This window comes from Adiantum capillus-veneris, chromosome 11, assembly GCF_014529385.1.
Source record: "Adiantum capillus-veneris isolate H3 chromosome 11, ASM1452938v2, whole genome shotgun sequence".
NCBI classification, from domain to species: domain Eukaryota; kingdom Viridiplantae; phylum Streptophyta; class Polypodiopsida; order Polypodiales; family Pteridaceae; genus Adiantum; species Adiantum capillus-veneris.
Window position 1 is genome coordinate 78,760,359 of NC_140941.1, and position 21,627 is coordinate 78,781,985.

At 45.0% G+C, this 21,627-nt stretch overlaps 1 protein-coding gene across 1 annotated transcript; it reads left to right on the forward strand.

Annotated features, from left to right (window-relative positions):
* The first annotated feature begins 14,254 nt into the window (after positions 1 to 14,254).
* On the forward strand, positions 14,255 to 19,422 carry LOC147447508 (uncharacterized). The gene is made up of 4 exons (XM_086524342.1): positions 14,255 to 14,356; positions 14,443 to 14,504; positions 18,165 to 18,579; positions 18,771 to 19,422. Exons 1-4 carry the CDS (start codon positions 14,255 to 14,257, stop codon positions 18,975 to 18,977), a joined length of 786 nt encoding a protein of 261 aa, XP_086380468.1. The 3' UTR covers positions 18,978 to 19,422.
* Positions 19,423 to 21,627: the final 2,205 nt, after the last annotated feature.

Sequence of the window (21,627 nt, forward strand, 5' to 3'; positions counted from 1 at the left end):
TGACCCTGTGAAGAGGAAACCTCTTCAGTCACATCATCTGGTCTGTCAGCCATAATTGCAATTCCCTGTGTCTGGTCTATGATCCCCTGTGTCTTCAAGCCCAAAACTGACCAAGGCTCACTTCTATGGGAAAAAGTGATTTAATCCCGTCGATGGAACCATGAAACCGGCCTGTTCAATCCAAAAAAAGCGGTAGACTTTACTTCAAACCTTGATTTAGCTTTCACCCATTATTAGTCGTCTATTGTATCTGTACTTTCAAGACACAACAAAGGGGAGAGGGATACAGGCTGCTAGATTGCACCTGTATGAGTAGACCGACACCAAATTGGCCCCTAACTTAGGCGCCCCTTTCGGTATTTCTTTATTGTTCAAAAGAGGGAATAAACGTTGTGGTTCCCTACAAGCTGCCCCGCACAAATTCGGCTGAATTTCCACTGTTCCAGCCCGATTTCGGCAGCATAACTGTACTAGAACCCTTCACAGTCAGTATTCCCACGCATTGACTGACTTTCCCGACGCATACGTGCACTTTGCAAAACCTGGCGAGGATCTGCAACACGCTGAATTCTCTGTTTTCAGCCCTGAAAATGCGCCAGATCACGTGTACAGCGGTCCCCTTGCGTCCCCGAACCTCCTGGGGGTATTAGGGTCCGTTTAGGGCCAAAACCCTAAACCTGCAAAAATACACAGCAGGCTGTAATTCACTGTTTCGGGCTCCGTTTCGCGTGCCGGTCGCATCCGTAGCAAGCCCTCGAGCTCCCGCACCTGTAGGGCTACTTGCCCTTTGAATCGGACGAGATTTCTGGTGTGAAACCTCTCCGAATTCACCTGTACCTACGGGGGGATTAGCCGCTAGCTAATCCAGTACCTGTGCAAGAGGCTCTTGCCTCGGCAATCGCGCATGAACCCACACAACTGTACATTGGTCAAATGAAGAGCCCACTAGAGGGGCATAACATACTGCCAAAGGGGAGAGAGAGGGCAGTGCGTAGCGTGCAGGGCATCACTCTTGGCACCGCACTGTACATAGGAGGGAAAGCAAGCACTCCATAGCTCTTAACCTGTGACAAAAGCTGCAAAACAGCCCGTCCTCTCTTCAAATTCAGCGCCAAGTCTCTCTTGCATTAGAAACTGCACCAGAATGTGCCACTTGGCACATTTACAAGCATTTTCGCGTTTCGGGGTTGCCGCCTAAAAATCTCCCAACTGGTTGCCCAGTTGACTTCACGGCAGAGTAAGAAAATGTTCCCCTTGTCATTCCGGAGGTAATGACGTCAACACATTTTCAGGTCCCAAAATAGCAGTTCCCTAAATTTTAGGAGATGCTGCCATTGTATCTTTCTAGGTCATCCGACCCTCTTTGTACATTGCGGCCACATCCAGAACTGAAATGTAGCCTCTGTAGCAAAGGATTCCACTTTGGCTAGTCAATGACCCCACTTGGCTAACCATAGTCCTTGTCCAACCTTAGTGCTCTCTTGCCCTCAGGCCGAGACTCCCTCTGGACAGTTCCACACTAGCTATGCAATGCAGGGCAGTTAGATTTCCCGAGGGGTGTTTCCAAAAAGTGAAAGTAAATAGATAAGCAGAAAGAAATCAACAAAAAGGATAGATAGTAGTCACACGCTGGTGACAGTCCTCCATTGCACAGCTAGTGTGGAACTGTTCAAAGGGAGTCCAGGCCTGAGGGCAAGAGAGCACTAAGGTTGGACAAGGACTATGGTTAGCCAAAGTGGGGTCATTGACTAGCCAAAGTGGAATCCTTTGCTACAGAGGCTACATTTCAGTTTTGGGTGTGGCTGCACTGTACAAAGGGGGTCAGATGACCTAGAAAGATACAATGGCAGCATCTCCTAAAATTTAGGGTACTGCTATTTTGGGACCTAATAATGTGTTCGCGTCATTACCTCCGGTATGACTAGGGGAACATTTTACAACTCTGTCGCGAAGTCAACTGGGCAACTGGTCAGGAGATTTTTAGGCGGCAACCCCGAAATGGGAAATAGCTTGTAAATGTGCCAAGTGGCACATTTCTGTGCATTTTCCTCATGCAAGAGAAGGGGGCGCTGATTTTAGAGAGGAGAAGGCTCATTTTCATGTTGTCACAGGTTGAGAGCTTCAATGGAGTGCCTCCTTTCCCTCTTATGTACAGTGCGGTGCCAGGAGTGATGCCCTGCACGCTACGCACTGCTCTCTCTCTCCCCTATGGCAGTATGTTATGCCCCACTAGTGGGCTTTTCATTTGACCAATGTACAGTTATGTGGGTTCATGCGCGATTGCCGAGGCAAGAGCCTCTTGCACAGGTACTGGATTAGCTAGCGGCTAATCCCCCGTAGATACATGTGAATTCGGAGAGGTTTCACGTCAGAAATCTCGTCCGATTCAAAGGGCAAGTAGCCCTATAGGTGCGGGAGCTCGAGGGCTTGCTACGGATGCGATCGGCATGCAAAACGGAGCCCGAAACAGTGAATTACAACCTGCTGTGTATTTTTGCAGGTTTAGGGTTTTGGCCCTAAACGGACCCTAATACCCCTAGGAGGTTCGGGGACGTGAGGGGACCGCTGCACAGGTGATCTGCCGCATTTTCGGGGCTGAAAACAGAGAATTCAGCGTGCTGCAAATTCTCGCCAGGTTTTGCAAAGTGCCCGTATGCGTCGAGAAAGTCATTCAATACGTGGGAATACTGACTGTGAAGGGTCCTAGTACAGTTATGTTGCCGAAATCGGGCCGGAACAGTTGAAATTTAGCCAAGCTTGTGCAGGGCAGCTTGTAGGGAACCACAACGTTTATTCCCTCTTTTAAACAATAAAGAAATACCGAAAGGGGCGCCTAAGTTAGGGGCCAATCTGGTGTCGGTTTTCTCATACAGGTGCATTCTAGCAGCTTGTATCCCTTTCCCCTTTGTTGTGTCTTGAAAGAGGTAAAGTGGGCTACAAATTAAATGGGTGAAAGCAAATAAGGTTTAAGTCTAAGGTCTACCGCCCTTTTGAAAGTACAGGTCGGTTTCAGTTTTGCCCTAGGAATTGGAAGCTAAGGCTTCCAAGAACCATCAAGTCTTATTCTAAAATGAACGTGGTAATACGTTCGGTTCAAGTGCTTGTATAGACTTCTCCTCAGTAATAAAGATACTATTACGGGGGGGACCAACCCATCTTCTGGTCCCCAGTACTCTCTCTCTCTCTCTCTCTCTCTCTCTCTCACAGACAGTCACTCACAGACAGTCATAGATTGACTGCCGACGCCTAGTGCGGCGGAAGAAGAGGGCATTTTTGGCTCGGCTAGAGCAGGATCTATATTAGCTATTCTTGAGTCAAGACTCACGTGAGGCATGGCAGCTCTTTCAAGAGCACTCTCCCCCCCGGCTATCACTTCTACAAAGGACTGGGGCCAATACGCATCATCTCTGTACACAGTTCCTGAGCAGCCCCCCCTTCCCGACCCTCCCGATCCATGCCCACACACATGTGCTTTTTTCACCGCGGAGATGGTGAGGAAGGCCTTTGACAGGATGAGGACTGGGAGAGCATACGATCATGATGGTTTAGTGGCTGAGCATTTCACGCATGCCAAAGATCTACTAGCAGAGCTTCTAGCAGTGATGTTTAACCGTGCCATGTGTGAGGGCTTGCCTGATACTTGGAGCCTATCTACTATTGTACCTATCTTCAAGTCGGGAGACGCTATGGAGCCTGGGAATTATCGCACTATCATGATTGGACACACATTGGCACGGTTGTACGCATCTATTCTTGAGCAGCAGCTGAGTAGATGGGCAGAGAGGAAGGGGATACGCGCAGCCGGGCAGGTAGGGTTCAGGAGGGGTTTTTCTACTCTTGACCATATCTTGACACTCAGAGCCATCATTGAGGAGGGTAGATCGCGTGGGAGACGGATCTATTGTAGCTTTGTGGATTTCTGCAAAGCATTTGACACAGTGCCTAGAGCTAGATTGATGCGCAGATTACAGCAAATGGGAGTACCCACAGAGCTCATTTGGGGGGTCATGGTATTATACAGGTCAGTAGTGGGGCAGGTACGCACCTCAGAGGGTCTATCCACACCGATTCACTCCACTATTGGGGTGAAGCAGGGCTGCCCGCTCTCTCCTACTTTGTTTGGTATGTATGTGGATGAGGTTTCTGACTACATTGAGAGAGATGGTGATAGAGGTGCACAACTGGTAGGGACATGGATTCCATTATTGTTATATGCTGATGATATTGTGTTGATCTCCGACTCTCCAGAGGGGATGCAATGTCACTTGGATGCTTTGAATAGGTTTGCCCAGGAAAGTGGTTTGTCCGTCAACCTTGGTACAACCAAGGTCATGGTATTTAATACCACCCCGCAGTGGATCAGGAGGTTAGCCCCAGCATTCACATACGGCTAGGAGACTGTGGAGTATACAGATGCATACACTTACCTTGGAGTGGTTTTTAGTGGGCCAGCATTCTCATTGAGGAGGGCAGCAGAGACTAGACTGACCAGAGCCCATGCAGCATTGGGTAGATTGGAAAGGATGTGTTCACAGGTTCAGTTTAAGGAGCCTCGGACGAAGCTCTGGCTCTTTGACAATCTGGTGGATTCTGCATTGCTTTATGGAGCTGAGATTTGGGGACCTTCATTGGATCATCACGGGAGGACAGGCCGCAGTGATGGATGGGGGGACATGGAGAAGCCTTTGGTCTCTATGATCTCGCGGCTCATTAGAGCCAAGGCCTCAGTACCACGTGCTATTGTTCGAGCAGAGCTAGCGGCGCCCCCACTAGTGGTTGAGGCGCTCACCGAATCTGTCTCCTTCATACACCGCATGTGGGAACTTCCCAGAGACAGATATTCCCGCCTTGCACTTGAGTCCTCTCGACAGTTAGCCATGCAGGGAGATACAGCATGCTGGTATGGGGAGATGACATCATGGTTTCAGGCGCATGGGTTCAGCATAGACAGATTGCCTCCCTTCCAGTACTCAATGGATGCACCCTCTCTGACTCTTACACAGTCCAAGATCACCAAGCTCATCCGCTAGGACTTGACTCAGCTAGACACCAGGAGGACATGGATACAGCCAGCACAGGAGCTGGACACGAAGATGGCTTTCTACAGAGAGCATCTCCTCCAGCTTACGGTTGATGGTTTTGTGACGAGGCCCAGATACGTGGACACCCACTTGTCTCATCTCATGGGGTACGATGTGCTATCGGCCAGATACGCACATCTTCACACCAGCTGCGGATCGAGACTGGGAGATACAGCGGAGTACCAGCAGAGGCCAGGACATGCCCCCTGTGTGACATCGAGCCTGAGACATAGTTGCACTAACATGCCACTGCCCCGTGTACTACGAGATACGAGGCCGCTTCCATTGCTTGTTCAGAGAGGGCTTTGGACCATTCTCCAGAGTCATGCAGTACGAGGATCAGAGATGCTTGGGTTTGTTTTTGCTCGAGCTACGCAGACACAGAGAGAGCCTGATGAGAGGAGAGGCTAGCCAGTCTCAGAGACAGATCACAGATTTCTTTAGAGCTACCACTGGACACCCGGAGGAGTTACTACCACAACAGAGCTCGTCGTCTCACACCAGAGGCACACTGATCGACCGAGCGACTGAGCTGGGGAGATCCAGACACCCACGACTGTGGAGGACTACACAGCATCGGCGGAGGCTGCATCAGAGGATTCGGATCACTTTGACTCGACATGCACGACACCCGGTCAGACTACTGACCATGGAGGAAATTGATGAGATCCGCCAACGACCGATGCTGGATCTCTTGTGATCTAGCTATCCCAGCTAGCTGCTTAGTTCACACCTAGTAGTTTAGGATTCCATAGTATTTTATTGTGACATTTGTCATTTCATTTTTGTCATCTTGTTACTCTGACTTTGTATCAGATCCACCACATTGTAACTTTCTGGTCTCATAGGTCACTTTGGCCTTTTGAAGACGTTAATATAACATTTCATTTCATTTCATATCTCTCTCTCTCTCTCTCTCTCTCTCTCTCTCTCTCTCTCTCTCTCTCTCTCTCTCTCTCTCTCTCTCTCTCTCTCTCTCTCTCTCTCTCTCTGTCTCTCTCTCTATCTATCTATCTATTTCTCTCTATATCCTTTGGCTTCAATAATAAGTGATAAATCCTATTTATTCGAATATATTTTATATTGCTATGCGCTCCCGTGTGTGACACTCTCCCAATGAAAAAACAACATACGTACAATGAGGCTAAATCAAGAGATGGGAGGAAGGAAAAGCCACACAGGTGGACGGTAGTGCCATCTAAGCACACCGTGGACCATGGTGAAGAAAGGCCCAGGGCGCCAGAGTCAAAGGAAAGCCTCTCTACGCTCCCGCGTGCGGCCGGAGCTGCCCTGGAGTCTCTCGAATTCTCCCTTGAGAGTATGGATCAGCTCTAGCCAAAGATCTCGAATTGTCTCTGCTGGTGGTACAGAGCGAGCCTCAAAGATGTTGAAGCAGCGGGCCAGCCAGACGAACCAGAGTGTCAGGCCGCAGACGAGCTCCTAACACTCCTCTTTCTCAGTGGACCACTCTTGTGGAGTAAGCTCTGTAGCAGGTTGGAGTGTAGGTCGAATCCCCTGCATCACTATTATCCTGTTGGTGGAGCATAGCTCAAACTGTAGTGCCGGGCCCGTGAGAGTGGACCAAGCAGCTGCAACCCCAAGTGTACTGCCGTGTTATGGAAAGAGTTGGCATCAGCCAAAGGACACAAACCAAACCTGTTGTGCCATAGGACAGTCCCAAAGACATTGACGCTGACTCTCCACAGGATGGTCACAAGCTGCGCATGCTGTCGAGAGACCACTATGTACAAGCCAGCTCCCCAATGTTGTAGCTCTATGTGCAACCAGCCATTGGAACAAAGTGACTCACTGCGCTTGTCTGGCGTCCCACAACCTCGCCCAAAAAGCTGACAAGAACTCAGCTGTGAGACCCCCCTGCTGCCAATGAGGTCCTGTAGTAGGACGAGCCTCTCTCGGTGCTGCCAGTGTGTCACGTCCCAGTCGAACAGTGTTTTGAAAGAAAGCGACACATGGATGGTCGGTTGATGCGAAAGGGTCTCTCCAAAACCACTCTCCAGGATCCCATTGCACTCGTGCAAGTGGATAGCTCTCCCAAGCCCACAGCCTCCATTGGCCAATCTCAAGAGCTGTTGGGTTAGGATCTATGACACAAGTTCTCCCATAGATGCTCGCAGCTCGGATCCTCGAAAAACAGCACTCTGCCACTTGTGGGGCCTCTACTGAAACTCGGTGTAAACGACCCTCACCTTGTAGCTCGAAATACATGGGAGGGTATAGTATCTGAGGAAGCCCGAACTGCGATGAGGACCTCGAGTCGTGTGAAGGCCCCCATCCATTTGGGGCTGTTGACTCAAGAGGTGTGAGTCACTCAGCTTGTACTGCCTCTGTGAGGTCCTGACACATGCTCTGCACTCCTCTCATGTCTTGTAGCTGGATGCTCTGAAGCTCCTTTGACAAGCCTGAGAACTGTAGCCAGTCACCTAAAGTGCGTGTTGGACCCTCTATCATGGGACCCGAAGAAACATGAGACCTACTACCAACCAAGTGGCCTCTCTGAGTGCTAACCATGGGGTTCCAAACAAAAGGCTGTCTCAGGCGCTCCTCCGTGCAAGTAGGCTAGTATTGCTCCAGGCCTCTCCGCAGCCGCTCCCAGGAGCGGAACAGACTAACAGCAAAACGGTCCTCCAGTCTCCTACTCAAGCCAACTTTGCGTATCTCTGTGAAAATCCATCTAGTCGAAGGTCTCCAAGGGCCTCCATCTTGAGGCACTCTAGCACTTAGTGAAACGATCACCTCTACCACCTGCCAAAAGTACTTGATTGTGTGTCTTGTCTGTAAAGAGCTGACACATCTATGATCCAGGCATCTAAGAAGCCCATCCTATGTAGAGTGATACCAATTGTGAGATCCCCAACCCACCAATACCGAAATTGGGATGGCATCCTTGTTAGATCTCTAGGCCTATTAAAAAGTCAGAGTTTCTAAGTAAGAAGGGTCCAGGGAGTAGACCTTTACCATTGACAATGGCTTGGGTCTATAGCTCTGGAAGAAGACCTAGTTCTGTCTCACGGCGGAAACGGGACAACAACTTAAAAGTCCAAATTGTTTCGGCCCTATAACTTTCACAAATTGGGCTAAGGTATTCTCAACAACGTTTTTTCCCCCTAACAGATGTGAGGGCACAGCTGTCGGTGAACTTCTCCTTCAAGTGGAGAAGTTTTCTAAACATTTTTAGTGCGCGGGAATGGATAGTTACCTGACTGATCAGGTCCACCCGTCCTTGATTGAAAACCTTAGTTACACATGATTCTTTTGTTTTTTTAATTACTATTACATTGTTTTAACATTTAAAATAATGGTTTCTTTTAATTTTTCGTCATAGTGGTTCCTTCAATCAAGGGTTAAAGACAAACATTGAAAAGTATTATTTTAGCAAACAGACATCTTTTAACTTAAGACGGGATATTGTCAATCAAAATCATTGACCATAACAACCATGACCAGTACTCTTTTTGTCTCAAGATCACCTAAGGGTGAAAAAAATGGCACCCATTCTTTATTCATATTCCAGGGTAGAAACCCATCACCCAAAGTTCGGGGTGCCCATACACTAAACCAGTTGCCCATACAACCGGGCGGTTCTCCTAAGATAAAAACGGTATCCTAATTTATATAGGAACATCAAGATATAACACGCAGTAGACACTCATCGTTCATGGGGATAACTGACTTATCCGTGGCTGGAAAGCCATCATTATTCATCAAAATATACCAAGGAGTCGTAAATGTCTTGAGACAAGCTGTCTTAAGGATGATCAATTATATCTTTCCTAATTCAATCAGCTTCAATCCAAACAATTCTTTCCTAATGTACAAACAAATGCACGTTGATTGTTGAAAGATGTCTTCCGTTTTCAACCAGTTTTACTTTTCCTAATTCCTTACTCCCTCTTTTACGTATGCAATGTTAATACTTAAAGAAAAACTGGAATTATTAATCTTAAATTATAATGAAGACCCTCCTGGGATTCGTGGGGTATTTGCTGCAGTGTTTGTGCTTGAATGCTTTCATCAGTAGGCCTACTACTAGGCCCTGCCCCGTCGTCATGCGACGCTCTAACCTTCTTTGGAGTACTACCTTCATCATCAAATTGAGGGTTTGCTCGAGTCCTTTTTGGAGCCATGATTTCTATCTTTATAAAAAAGAACGTCTATTTATTAAGTAAATCATCCAAAAACGTGACTTTACTTTCGTATTCAATCTAATTCCTCTTTTTACTCGAACGAAGGTTAAATTTGTAGTTCTAGATGGTAATTTCTTGAACTAGTAATTTTTTATTTGCTTATATAGCTAAGATAATTTTATCTTAGCTTCCTTAAGGGTTTTGTAAACTCCCTTAATTTCCTTATAAACTTTTGTATCTTTTTTCTAATTTTTCTTTTTATTAAGTCGGACATCTGTTTATTTTTTGCTTAAAATTTATTAGATTCATTATCTCTTAAAGACTGAATTTATTCAACTTTCTATCAATGATTTATGTTGCCAGTATTTTTACTAGAACCTCTTAACAGTAATTTTTATTTATCTTAATTAATTTTTTGCCGTAAATTTTTTTTTATCATTATAATTACTTAAACTAATTAAGTAAATATGATATAATTATCACAGTTCGATGATGATGTTTCTTAATTTTGGTAATTATCTTGTAATTTTTCAAGTTAGTTATTTAATTTTTCTTTTTAAATTTATAGTTAAAATCAATCTATTTTGGTTTAATTAAATAGTTAGATTAACTTTCTGATCATAAGCTAATTATCACGTCTTACTTATGATGTTTACTAACTCTTTTAATTAACTTATAATTATCTAACTTGATCAGTTATTTTTTATAAAAAAAATTAAACTAAAAGTAGTCTGTTTTGATTTAATTAAGTAGATAGATTAACTTTTTGATCATAAGCTAATTATCACCGTTTACTTATGTTCTCTCATCACACAGGAGACTTGAGAGTGACATATCTGATACAGACTTTGTGGCCGTTGGCCAAGTTCTCTGTGACACCACCAAATATAGCAGGATGTAGGGACATAGTGGTACACTTCTTTGCTGAACACCCTGCTATGTATATGTACATGAGGACGCCTGGACAAAGGATGTAGCCCGATGGATTGCACTCTTCCTTGGCTTGGGTTGGACGGATTTTACAATCACGACTATCTCGGGGTCGCTCGGATGTAGATTACTCCCCATCCTAGCCGGCCTCTCGAAGATAGCGAGATTGGTTGTTGTGGCAGCATCAGTTTTTCCTCACCAACTCCATGAGAATCGTCTCATGGAATGTGCAGGGATTAGAAGGACCCCAATTTCAGCGTCAGAGGGATCGCTTGCATCAGGAACTTGAGCAATGCCTTGTGGGTGGTACAATTGACATTCTTATGCTTCAAGAGCATCATCTTTGTGAGAGCCACATTTGGCGATGTGGTCAGATTTTGTGTGGTCGTTATGAGATATTTTGGTCGGCTGCTTTTGAGCATAAAGACATCTAGGGAGGGGTATGTATGATTATTGCGGACTCATGGCAGCACGTCATTGTGAGAAGAGGTATTATTGTGCCAGGCAGAGCCCAATGGATTACTATGCAGGTTCATGGTTGCCTCATGGTTGCCTCATGGGCTTTGTGAAAATTTATGTGCCCGATGTGGCAAGTGCACGCATTGAGTTTTGGTCACATATTTGTAGAGTCCTTGCCGAATGTAGAGCAGTGGTGTGTCGGGGGAGACTTCAACACGTTGGAGGACCCCTCAGATAGGATTGGAGGCAGCCATGCTACTGTGCACGGGGCTAAGTTGGCAGCATGGGAGCGCTTATGTATGACCTTGAGGATTGCAGATGTTTGGCAGCATGCAGGCTTTGTGCGGCCCGAGACAGCTTGTCTTTCTCTCGCTCTAACCACAGAGTAGAAGCGAATCTATCTCGGATAGATTGCCTCTACGCCAGTGACCACATTTGTGTCATGGGTAGATCTATTGGCATTCTGGCAAGTACTACATTTTCAGATCATGCTCCATTGATTCTTACCGTGACAAGCAGACAGAGAAGTGGAAGTATGATTTTGCGCATCCCTGAGCGGATCTTGCTAGATGCAGAGCGTAGAGAGCGGGTGGTCACACTTTGGACAAAGAGTTTGGGCACTAAGGGCACCCATGCTCGTAGAGTGGCCTTTGGACTGCTAAGCTTAGTCGCTTCTTCGTCCAAGAGTCTGTTGCTCGCTTGACTGCAGCGAGAGAGGAGGAGAAGCGTCTCCGACGTGGCATTGCTTCCTTACAACGGATGTAGGAGCACCACCCAGATTGCCTTGGTTGGAAGAGCAGATGCAGTAGGCTTGATAGGAGCTGACTAGGATTGAGGATTGGCGTCATGAGTTTTCCTTTCATCAGCAAGCATCTCAGTGGACCTAGGTGAGCGACAAAGTTATTGGAGAGTTCTTTGAGACTGTGGGGCCCCGCCATGCGCGCACCAGTGTCAGCCAATCGAGCAGACGCGACGGGTCAGTTGCTTTATAGCCCGAGGATATGCATGCAGTTGCTACTGACTTTTACCGTGATTTGTTGTTAGTTGAGCCAAAATCAGAGTGGCAAGATGCATGTAGAGAGCGGGTTTGGGCACAGATGCCTTGCCTAGTTACTGAGGAGATGCATCAAAGACTGGAGTTGTCTCTATAGCTAGAGGAGCCCCATGAGGCCCTCAGGGCACTCCGCCGCGGTAGCTATCCAGGGGAGGATGGTTTGACTCCCAGTTTCTTCTTAGAGTACTGGGACATGCGTGGTTCGAATCTTTGTAATGCCTACCATTATATTTTGCACACTGGAGAGATGCCTAACAGCAGGGCTTGATATACCTTACTCCCAAGGAGGGAGGCTCCTTGGATGAGATTCGGCAGTGGCGACCCGTCACCATTCTCATCTCAGCCTACGAAATCTTAGACAAGGCTCTGAGTTTGAGGACACATATAGGTTTTGTCTCACGGGGGGAGTAATGTCATGCCAAGGGGATACGCAGGGGGGCCAGTAGGTGGCCGGCTGCCAGTGTGGAACTTGGGATTTGGTAGCAAGGGGCTATATAAGGGATAAGGGAGTTTGGGCGGTGAATCCAACCAAGGCAGTTCCCTGGGCCTCTCATATGACCTCGTACAGTGGTTGGTAAACCCACAATAAAATCCATAGAGATACTTTCCCATTTACCATTGGGAATCTCCAAAGGATGTAAGATTACTCCTGCCACCGGCGCTCTGCTTTGAAGGGGTGTAGTATACTTGACAACATTTTCACCTTTTGGGAGCGTTTGCCCTTGCGCGTCTTGGAGGAGAGGATCTTGTGGTACTCCTCGATTTTGAGAAGGCTTACAGTAAAGTTGACTGGGATTTCTTGGAGGGCACTCCATGTAGGATGGGGTTCTCAAATGCTTGGATCAGGGTGTGTCAGCCCTCTACAGATGTGCGCACAGTCAGTTGCTCTTGGCATGGGGAAGAGGGGAACGTTTCAAGCTCACGCGTTCGGTTAGACAGGGTTGCCCTCTTGCCTACTTCCTATTTCTCTTCTATGTTGAGACGATGAGCAGATTTTTTACTTCACAGGAGCTTGGCTTGCGTGGTTTAGCGCTCCCTATTAGGAGAGGAGGTACTTAACGCTGAGTTTGATGACGACTCAGCCTTGTACTTGGAGGGCCACGAGGACAACTTGCACAGGTGTGAGCAGGCTCTTGAGATGTTTTGTTGTGCATCAGGAGCATTCATCAACTGGAGGAAGACAGTGGCTTTCTGGATGGGCAGTGCTCCTACGCTTGATTGGTCGTTGGGTGAGGGCTTCAAGTGGATCTCCCCAAGGACTTCTGTACGCAATCTGGGTTGTTAGGTTGGCTTGGACTTATTCCTAGAGAAACAGACTGCTCCCCTCCATTAGGAGGAAACTGCATCATTGGAGTTTTGCACGGCTCTCTTTGGCAGGCAGAGTTGTAGTGGCCAATCATGTGTTGCTGGCTACTTGTGGTATGCTAGATCTTCTCTGGCTCCTACATCAGCTAGCTGGAGAGGCTGATCAAGAATTTTATGTGGTTAGGGAGCGACATCCAGTTAGCCCGGGCCAAAGTGGCCTGTTAGGTCATGACCTTGGGAATCATCGACCCAGCACCTCCTTGGGAAGCTTGTGGTCAGAGGACTCTTTCCAGGGGAGGAGCCTTGGAAGGAGTTGTTGCTTCACCGGATTCGAGCTCAAGCCCCTCGTGCGGGAGGCCCTTGGAGCTCGTCCACTACGTGGATTTTGACAGAGATGCGCAGAGTCGGTTTGAGCAGGAGATTGGAGGATCGATTTGCTGCAAGCCTGCTTAGGTCCTGGGAGCAGCTGAGGAGTGGTCTGGAGCAGCATAAACCCAGTTGCACGGAGGAGCGCTTGAGGCAGCCTCTTGTTTGGAACCCCATGTTTAGCACATAGAGAGGCCACCTGGTTGGTTGTCAAACATAGGCTATACCAGCTGAGTGGCTTACCCCCCTAGAGGCAGCAGCTCCCAGATGGATCGGGGCCTTCACATGGCTAGAGGTGCAGAGTAGGTTCCCATTGGAGATAGTGAAGACCTATGCTAACAGCCGTGATATCTGGAAAACTGCCTTTTGACAATTAGCAATGGTTGTCCAAGAGTCATCCTCCTAGGAAGCCTTTACTTAGATTTGTGTGGCAGCTAAGGCTGTAGAGGGATTAGGATGCAAGCAGTACCAAATGTTACGCAAGGTCATCATCTAAGGTATGCATGCTTGCGAGTATTCACTATTGAACCTTTTGACCTAAATTTACTACATGTATCTTCGATGAATGGTGCCCTTCCCCTGACCATGAGTATCACATGCATAGAACATTTATCAAACTTAATGATAAATCATTAAGGATATTGCAGTTATGCAAAATAAATGTAGAGCTATTGACTACTTGATATAGTAATAGCCTAGCGTGCTTGCTAACGCACATTTTCAGAGCTGCACATATCTTGAATAAATGTAAGTAAAGAAATTCTCTGCATTTATAGTAGGCTTCTATGTCTTTTGTTGGTTGTTGTAATCTGGTTTATACATTACAACATTCAAATGCTTGATATGTATGTTTTAGCATTTTTCTTATTTGGATCGTGTCATGTTTCTTTTTAAAGAGAGAGAAATTCTTTGTTATGCAGGCAGCGGCAACTTGTGTGATCTCTTTTATGCTACCAAAAGCAGATGATGAGGACCAGAAACAACAACTTATGCTTAATCCTTTTTCCAAAATTCAAGTATATGATCACGAAATTTCTTTTTGTTTACGTTCTTTAGGAGTCTCGTTTTAGGACTTCACAATAAAATATGCATTTGTTTCAAGGGATTCTGGTCATTGGTCAAAGCAACATGGATGGATAAGCGGCTTCAACTTCTTTCAACCTGGTAAGTCTTTTAAGGATCCCATATATCTAAGTTTATTTAATTGAAAGCCTTGGCAAGCTTTGTCCTTTTATTGTCTCTCTTTTGGGGTTCAAAGATATCTGATCTTAGCAACAGAAAATGTGTGAAGGAAAAATAGTTCAACATCAGTAGAAGAGAGTGGGGAGGGTAGAAAGGAGCCACCATGAAGGTGCGTTCTTATCCATGCTGTACAATCATCATTTTACCAAAGATGGAACATGTAAACCAAGTCTTGGTAAAGTGTTTTGTCCCTTTTCTTTTTTGCTGTCAAAGCATAGTGAATGAATTGCATCGCTAGGAAAGGATGACCAGCTTACCCAAAATGCAATTGTCTTGTGCCAATTTGCCAGCCACCCTAAGCAACACAAAATCGCTCAAGGGCATGCTGGTTTCTCTTCAAATGGCCTCCGGGCCGTCCAAGTATAATGTAGTGTCATCAACGAACTTTGCATTCAACAAACTCCTCTCGTACAAGTATATGCAGTTTGCTGAGCCCAAACACCTTGGTTGTGAGAAAGCTACTCAAAGCCTTGTCTGACAGGTCTGGTCAATGCAAACCTTGGCCCTCTCCCCCGTGCAACCCCTTATCTAGGTCTCAGAAAAGCCCATCCTCAGTCCCCTCAAGAAAGCTCCAATCAACATGATCATATAGCAACAAAATATAAGCGCATGCGGCCCTTGTATGTGACGTAAGATACTGTCAAGGATACTACGCTTCTTGACACACCTAGTCTGTGTGGCATGAATCAAATTTTCCCAAAAAGTGGCTGTGGGCTCTCAAGCTTAGAGCCTTTGCTAGAATTTTTTAGGCCGACTTCAAGATTGTGATAGGCCTCCATCCTTTGATATCATCGAGACCCTCCCTCTATGGGGGTGAGATAGATCAGTCCTACTGATAAATTGCTGAAAACGGCTAGGTAGATGAGGACCAAGGAGCTCCTTGTGTCATATGGAAAAACCAGGAGTGAGGACATCCTCCTTAATGCAACTATTGTTAAGTATGGAGCCTGATTTACCCCCGGAAAGTGGTCGGAAAACAGCGGGCCGATTGGCTGGTGACTGGAAGTCAATGGGTTGTGGCCGAATTTAAATCGGACTTGTCTTCTCAAGGGCGGCCACACATGGGCGCATGGGAGAATTCAACTCGGACTTGTCTACACAAGGGCGGCTACACACAGCTCTGCCTCTCTCAGAGAGGGCCGCCCTTTTGGCCTATAAAAGGAGGCCTTTTCTACACACATTTTGGAGTGTGAAGTTGATGCAACAAGGTGGGTGTGAAGAAGTGAGAGTGAAGCAAGGCGGGAGCTCTATTAAGGGTATAATCTCTTCGTAACCTACTTCTTGTTTGAAGTACTAAAACCATTGAGTGGCTGCTTTCACATAGCCCACATTGGGTGAACCACGTATATCGTGTGTGCTCTCTCTCTCTCTCTCTCTCTCTCTCTCTCTCTCTCTCTCTCTCTCTCTCTCTCTCTCTCTACTCTATAATCTCTCTTGTGTGAAAAATTCTCTCTCTCCATTAAGTAAACTACTCAAATATCTACTTAGCTACATCATATTCCCTAACAACTATGTCGAGACAAAAGCCCTCAAAAGTATCTAGCAGCTCAATCTCTGAGAGAGAGGCAGCTCCAGCTGAGCATGCATACCCGCGTCGTCCTCCGTCTGCTACATGTGCCCACACCTCTGCCCAACAAGCATGCGTGCCCTATGTACCCTTTAAATATGTGGCCAAGGCCTCTAGCTCTGGCAAAGCAACTCGGAGATCTGTAAAGTGGAGAGGCCGCGGCAGTTTACCTTGTGATCATCAATAAAGAAAGAAATATCGAAAGGGGCGCTAGGCTTTGGGGCCAGTGCATATATTGCATATAGAAAGCAGAACTCCGCCGCTTCGTGTTGACTCTCTCTCTCTCTCTCTCTCTCTCTCTCTCTCTCTCTCTCTCTCTCTCTCTCTCTCTCCAATTTCAGTTTCCGTTCGTGTGTTGTTGTTGATTTCTTGCTTGGCTGTTCAAGCCTCTTACAACAGACAAGCATCGATGTGGCTTGCACTTGAAGGAAGATGATTGGGTGCTTCTTAGGTTTGAGAAGACATGCCTTATAAAGAAGGGTAAGGAGAGACTGTTTCCAAAGCTAAGTATGCTATGCTATGGCCCTTCCAGATTTCAAAGAAGATCAATGATGTATCCTTTAGATTGAAGTTGCCAGATAGTTGGAAGCAGCCAGAGGAGAAACAAGAGGTAGAAGAAACCGAGGAGATTCTTTTACCACCTGAACACGTCCTAGGGCACACTAGGAAATGAAAGTGAAGGATAAGCTGGTTCGTAGATATTTGGTCAATTCCAAGAATTATCCAGCTCTTGATGCAAAATGGATGGAGGAGGACTTGGCACATATTCCTCAGATATTAATGCTTTACTTTGGGGATTTTGGTTGAGTTGCAACTATTTCAAAAGTGCACGTTGAATGAGCAGGTTGAATTTGGTGCAGTGTGTGTTGCACAAGATGCGAGCCACTCCACTCCTTTGTATAGAGTCAACCAGTTTGTCCTTGACATAGTTGCATGAAACGTCATTTCGGACACATCCAAAACAGCGAAACGTCTCTCAGCGTTTCGGGTTTTCAGTAACACGTTTTGGAGCATTTAATTAACCGCATGGCTCTTTAACTCTACTGATTCCGATTTCAGCTACGCAGTGACGCACTCATCTGTTTTGCAGGTGTAATCGAGGGCAATTACTCTTCTCTTAAGGGGGGGGGGGGGGGGGGGGGGGGGGGGGGGGGGGGGGGGGGGGGGTAATGTCACAAGGTGATGATGTTTCAACCTGACTTGACCGGCAGGGCGGGGGTGTGTGTATGTGTGTGTGTGTGTGTGTGTGTGTGTGGGGGGGGGGGGGGGGGGGGGGCAGGAAAGCTCGATTGATGATGTGGTACGTCCATATGTTCAACACCAAGAGGGCGTCTCTTACAGACCTTATTGCTTTTATACTGATTCATGGGCTACTTCTCTTGATGCTCTTTGATTGAGCATTGTTGCAACATCTTTATGATACTGGTATTATACTGGAGTCAATATCTTCTGGTATTATTTTCTTGATTATTGAAGATGTAATTCTATGAAGTTGCAACAAATGGTTTATTTGAAACGAAGTGCTGAATTCAAGGGATACATTTCAAGCTCACCTAAGTTTCCTGAACGTATTGGAGAAAGTTAAAAGGACTTGCAAGAGACGTTATTGTGGGCTGCCATATTGTTTTGACTTGCGCGGTATAACCCTTCGGTGAGCTTGGGTAAGCTATAAACCAACCTACAGTTGTGCATGTGTTCATGAGCATACTAAGGAAACAGTTTTATTGGGTGGGGCCTAAGCTGAATCGGGATATGGAGGCCTCATATACACCTAGTAGGCTATTTCTCCTTGTATGTTCACATAAAGGCCGGAAAAGCCACACATTAAGGATTCCTTCTCAAAAGCAATCTCTCTCCTTTAAGAGAGAAGTCAATGTTTGGTTTTAATTCTTTTACAAGTTTGAGAGGGTAAGCTTGCAAGAGGGATAAGTGATGGTCTCACAAGAATGTTAAGTTGATTTAGAGGGGTGCTTTTCAAATTGCTGGTTTAAAATATTACTTGTTTGCAACTGTAGGTGGGCTTTTGCATTGGCTGGTTTTGAACTATCACTCAATTATAGCACAACACTTTTTGCAGCCATCGACTCTGCATCTACATATAATGGCCAAGTTCTTGCAATCGGTACAGCATTGGCAGTGGTAATGGCTTTGACCTCGGTCTACCTAAAGAAACCTCTCGCAAGGCTCGGTGGCTTTGTTTATATTGCTGGCGCTATAATATATGGAGTACAGTGCTTTGGGCTTGCTTATACAAGAACCCTGTGGGTAGCCTACGTTCTCTTCATCATCATGTTGGGGGTGGAGAAGCTCTTGCTATGTTTTCTATTCGCTCAATGTGGGAGTCTGGTAAAAAATGATAAGTATGCACTCATGTTCAGCTTGAATTGTGGGCTTGCCCAGGCAGCGCAGGCGGGCATTCAAGCATTTATTGTTAGCTCTCTCTCTCTCTCTCTCTCTCTCTCTCTCTCTCTCTCTCTCTCTCTCTCTCTCTCTCTCTCTCTCTCTACTTCACGATAGCATCAAATGCTCCTGCTCAAGGTTACAAAGCTTTTGTTGTTCAAGGATCGGTTTGTGATTTTGATGAAGTTGGATGTTATTTCTGTTCAAATTTTACATTACAGGAGATCGGAAAAGCGGATATCTTTGCCCAATATGTAGTCCTAGGAAGCTTCTTCATGGTGATTGGGATCCTCTTTTCTGTCCCATATGGCATGATGTGCTTCAAAAGTGCTACATTGGAGATTGCCTCTCAAGTGGATTCAGGGCCCAAACCAATCGAGGTTGACCCAGCTTACCAGCCTCTAATGGCCAACAAAGCTCCTGTTTAGCATGCAAGTATTAGTATTCCACCTACAAATGTAAATACATTATGTATATCCCTGACAGCATCATGTTTATTTTCTTGATTTTCTAGTCAATTCTTTCATTGATTTTGCAAATTTTCCTGGAGGCACATGTACATTAATGAGTAAATACCAAGCCAAGATTCTGTAGAGTTTCAAACAGTCATATGGGTTCTCTCACTCTCTCTCTCTCTCACATACAATTTGCAAAGCTTGCGGCAAACCCTCATCAGATAGTGAAAAAGCCCTTAACACACTACCAAAATCTTCATCAGATAGTGAAAAAGTCCTTAACACACACTACCAAATTCTTGAGCACTATGTCAAGACTCAAAGATGAAACCATGAAGTCACCATCTCAAGAATTAACGAGTGATGAAATCATAATCCTGCCCATTGGATTGTAAATGCAAACAAGGGGGTTTAACCATCTCCGAAAATGTTGGGTCACTTTACCTCTTTCCAAACAACTGTTTCAGAAAGCCATATTGCTTTTTTTTAATCATCGTGACAATCTATTCAATTTGAGACCAGATTTGCCCCTAATGTGAATAGTGTGGCCAGAGACATCTTCGTATGTGTGCTTTCTTTTTTTTTTTGAAAATATGCAATAATTGTTCTAGAAAAAGGTCAAAATTACATTTTCACGAGGCAGAGCGCGATATAAGAGGATATACGTGGCAATAAATCCGAAATACATTTGCTCGTCAGCTTTCATGCTCTCAAAAAGAGGGGCATATATATTTGAAACTTCAGTAAGATGCTCTTGGATGATCTCTCTTTTAGGTGAGTTTTTGCAACATCGACCGATTCGCCCTACCGTTCAAGGACCAGCTTGAGAAATGCCTCCACGTTCTCACACAAGAAGTTTTGGAGAAATTCTCACAATAATTCTCGCATTGTGACTTACCTCAACATCATGAGCTTTTGTGAGGGAGGCACCGCATACCTAGCTAGGTACGGTTGGGGGTAGGGGATCGTCGGCCCGGTGTAGGGGCTGGTGGTCCCTTGCCCCCAATCGTACTTAGCTAGGTATGCGATGCCTCTCGAGCGAAAGCTCATGATGTTATGCATTGTATGAAAAACTCTGAAAAAGACTGTTTTCCTACATGAGAAAATTTCTAAATCTTCTTGTGTCAGCAGGGGTACCTTCACATTTCTTTTCTTCCGTAGCTACAAATTTTTCTAGGTGACACAATCGCACCAAGAGTTTGGCTACGTAATGGGCTTTAAGCTTTGAAATAGCATTAGGGATCTAATCTTTGCCAATTGGTTGTGAGAATAAACATCCAAATATGTACATTTTGGGTCTTTTGCCATTTGATGTTGTGGCTAGCCTTTTGCATTGTAAATGAAACATTCAAGTAAGGATTATCATTTTAAAAACCACATTTGTCCCTAGTTGTGTAATTATAAGTGTGGTTGGAAACGTCTTCAAAGTGCTATATAACTTTTTGGGTTCTTGACCATTAGATGTTGTAGGTATGGGTCCTTGATTATTCAATGTCATAGCTAGCATGTGAGCCCTTCAAAGGATTGCATTAAAAATGAGAGGATTTCCATTATTCGAGTGAAAAAAAGGGAGCAAAGTAGGATTTTGAGCAAACTTTGATATTGCACCATCATAAAAGAGATAAAGACAATCGTACAAAGCATGGTTGAAACACACGGAGAGATGAGAGATTGTGTTACCTTGAAAACAGTTTTCAAAGCGGTCCATCCTTGATGACTACAAACGAAGGATGTTACAAACACAATAGACAACACTTTCTTGACAATGTTATGTGATTTTAATAAAACAACATGTATAGAAAATGCAAGTTATTAAAATCACAACATGTATAGAAAATACAAGTTTGAGCTAGATATTGAAGATACGTTTGATAAATTCTACTTGGAATGAAATCCATGTGCCTTGTCTCTCACTTGGAAGAGCTGTTTGACTTAAAAATGATTTAATCCTCTCTTAAAATATTTACACACAATAATTCAATGAATATTTTTATGCATGATAATATGAGAGAGAATATAATTATCTTGACTATACTTTTGTATTTAAGATGTCCCAAAACTTTAAAAGTAAATATCCATGTGTCATTATGAGCTTAGAGGCGGAATTTTAAACCTAAAATGAAGTGAGACGTTTCAAAAAAGACTTTGGATTGGTTGAATTTTTTATAGTTACAATTGAATAATTTTGATCACACTGTTGCGTCCAAAACATCCAGAAACCATAGAATCCATTGTCCATATGATCAAATTATCAAACACGATGACGAATCAATTATCATTATTTCTCTCTCACATAGTATTATGATAATGAATACTTTATAATTTTACATGAAATACCTTGCGAGGTTTCAAGTCACTTCCATGTTTTTTTTTGTCAAGTGTCAAAACAAAGTGATATCAATGTTGTAATTTTTTATTGTTCGTTAATGTTTCATTGGGAATTTTAAGTAAAATATTTTAAAAACATACTTTATTGTTGTCTTTACTATCTCTAAAGAGATGTTTTCTAAGTCATTATGCAAGGAAACCTCTTCAATATGAGCATGCGCATTAGTTAGTATGAGTAATCTTTACTCTCCCCAAAACAAGTTAGTTGATTGAGTTTTATGTTATGAACCTGCAA

Excerpts from the sequence above, each read along its gene's own strand:
- LOC147447508 (XM_086524342.1), top strand. The coding sequence starts at position 14,255 with ATGCAGGCAGCGGCAACTTGTGTGATCTCTTTTATGCTACCAAAAGCA. Across the intron at positions 14,505-18,164 it reads CTTCAACTTCTTTCAACCTG|GTGGGCTTTTGCATTGGCTG; the intron begins GTAAGTCTTTTA and ends TTGCAACTGTAG. Across the intron at positions 18,580-18,770 it reads CGGGCATTCAAGCATTTATT|GAGATCGGAAAAGCGGATAT; the intron begins GTTAGCTCTCTC and ends TTTACATTACAG.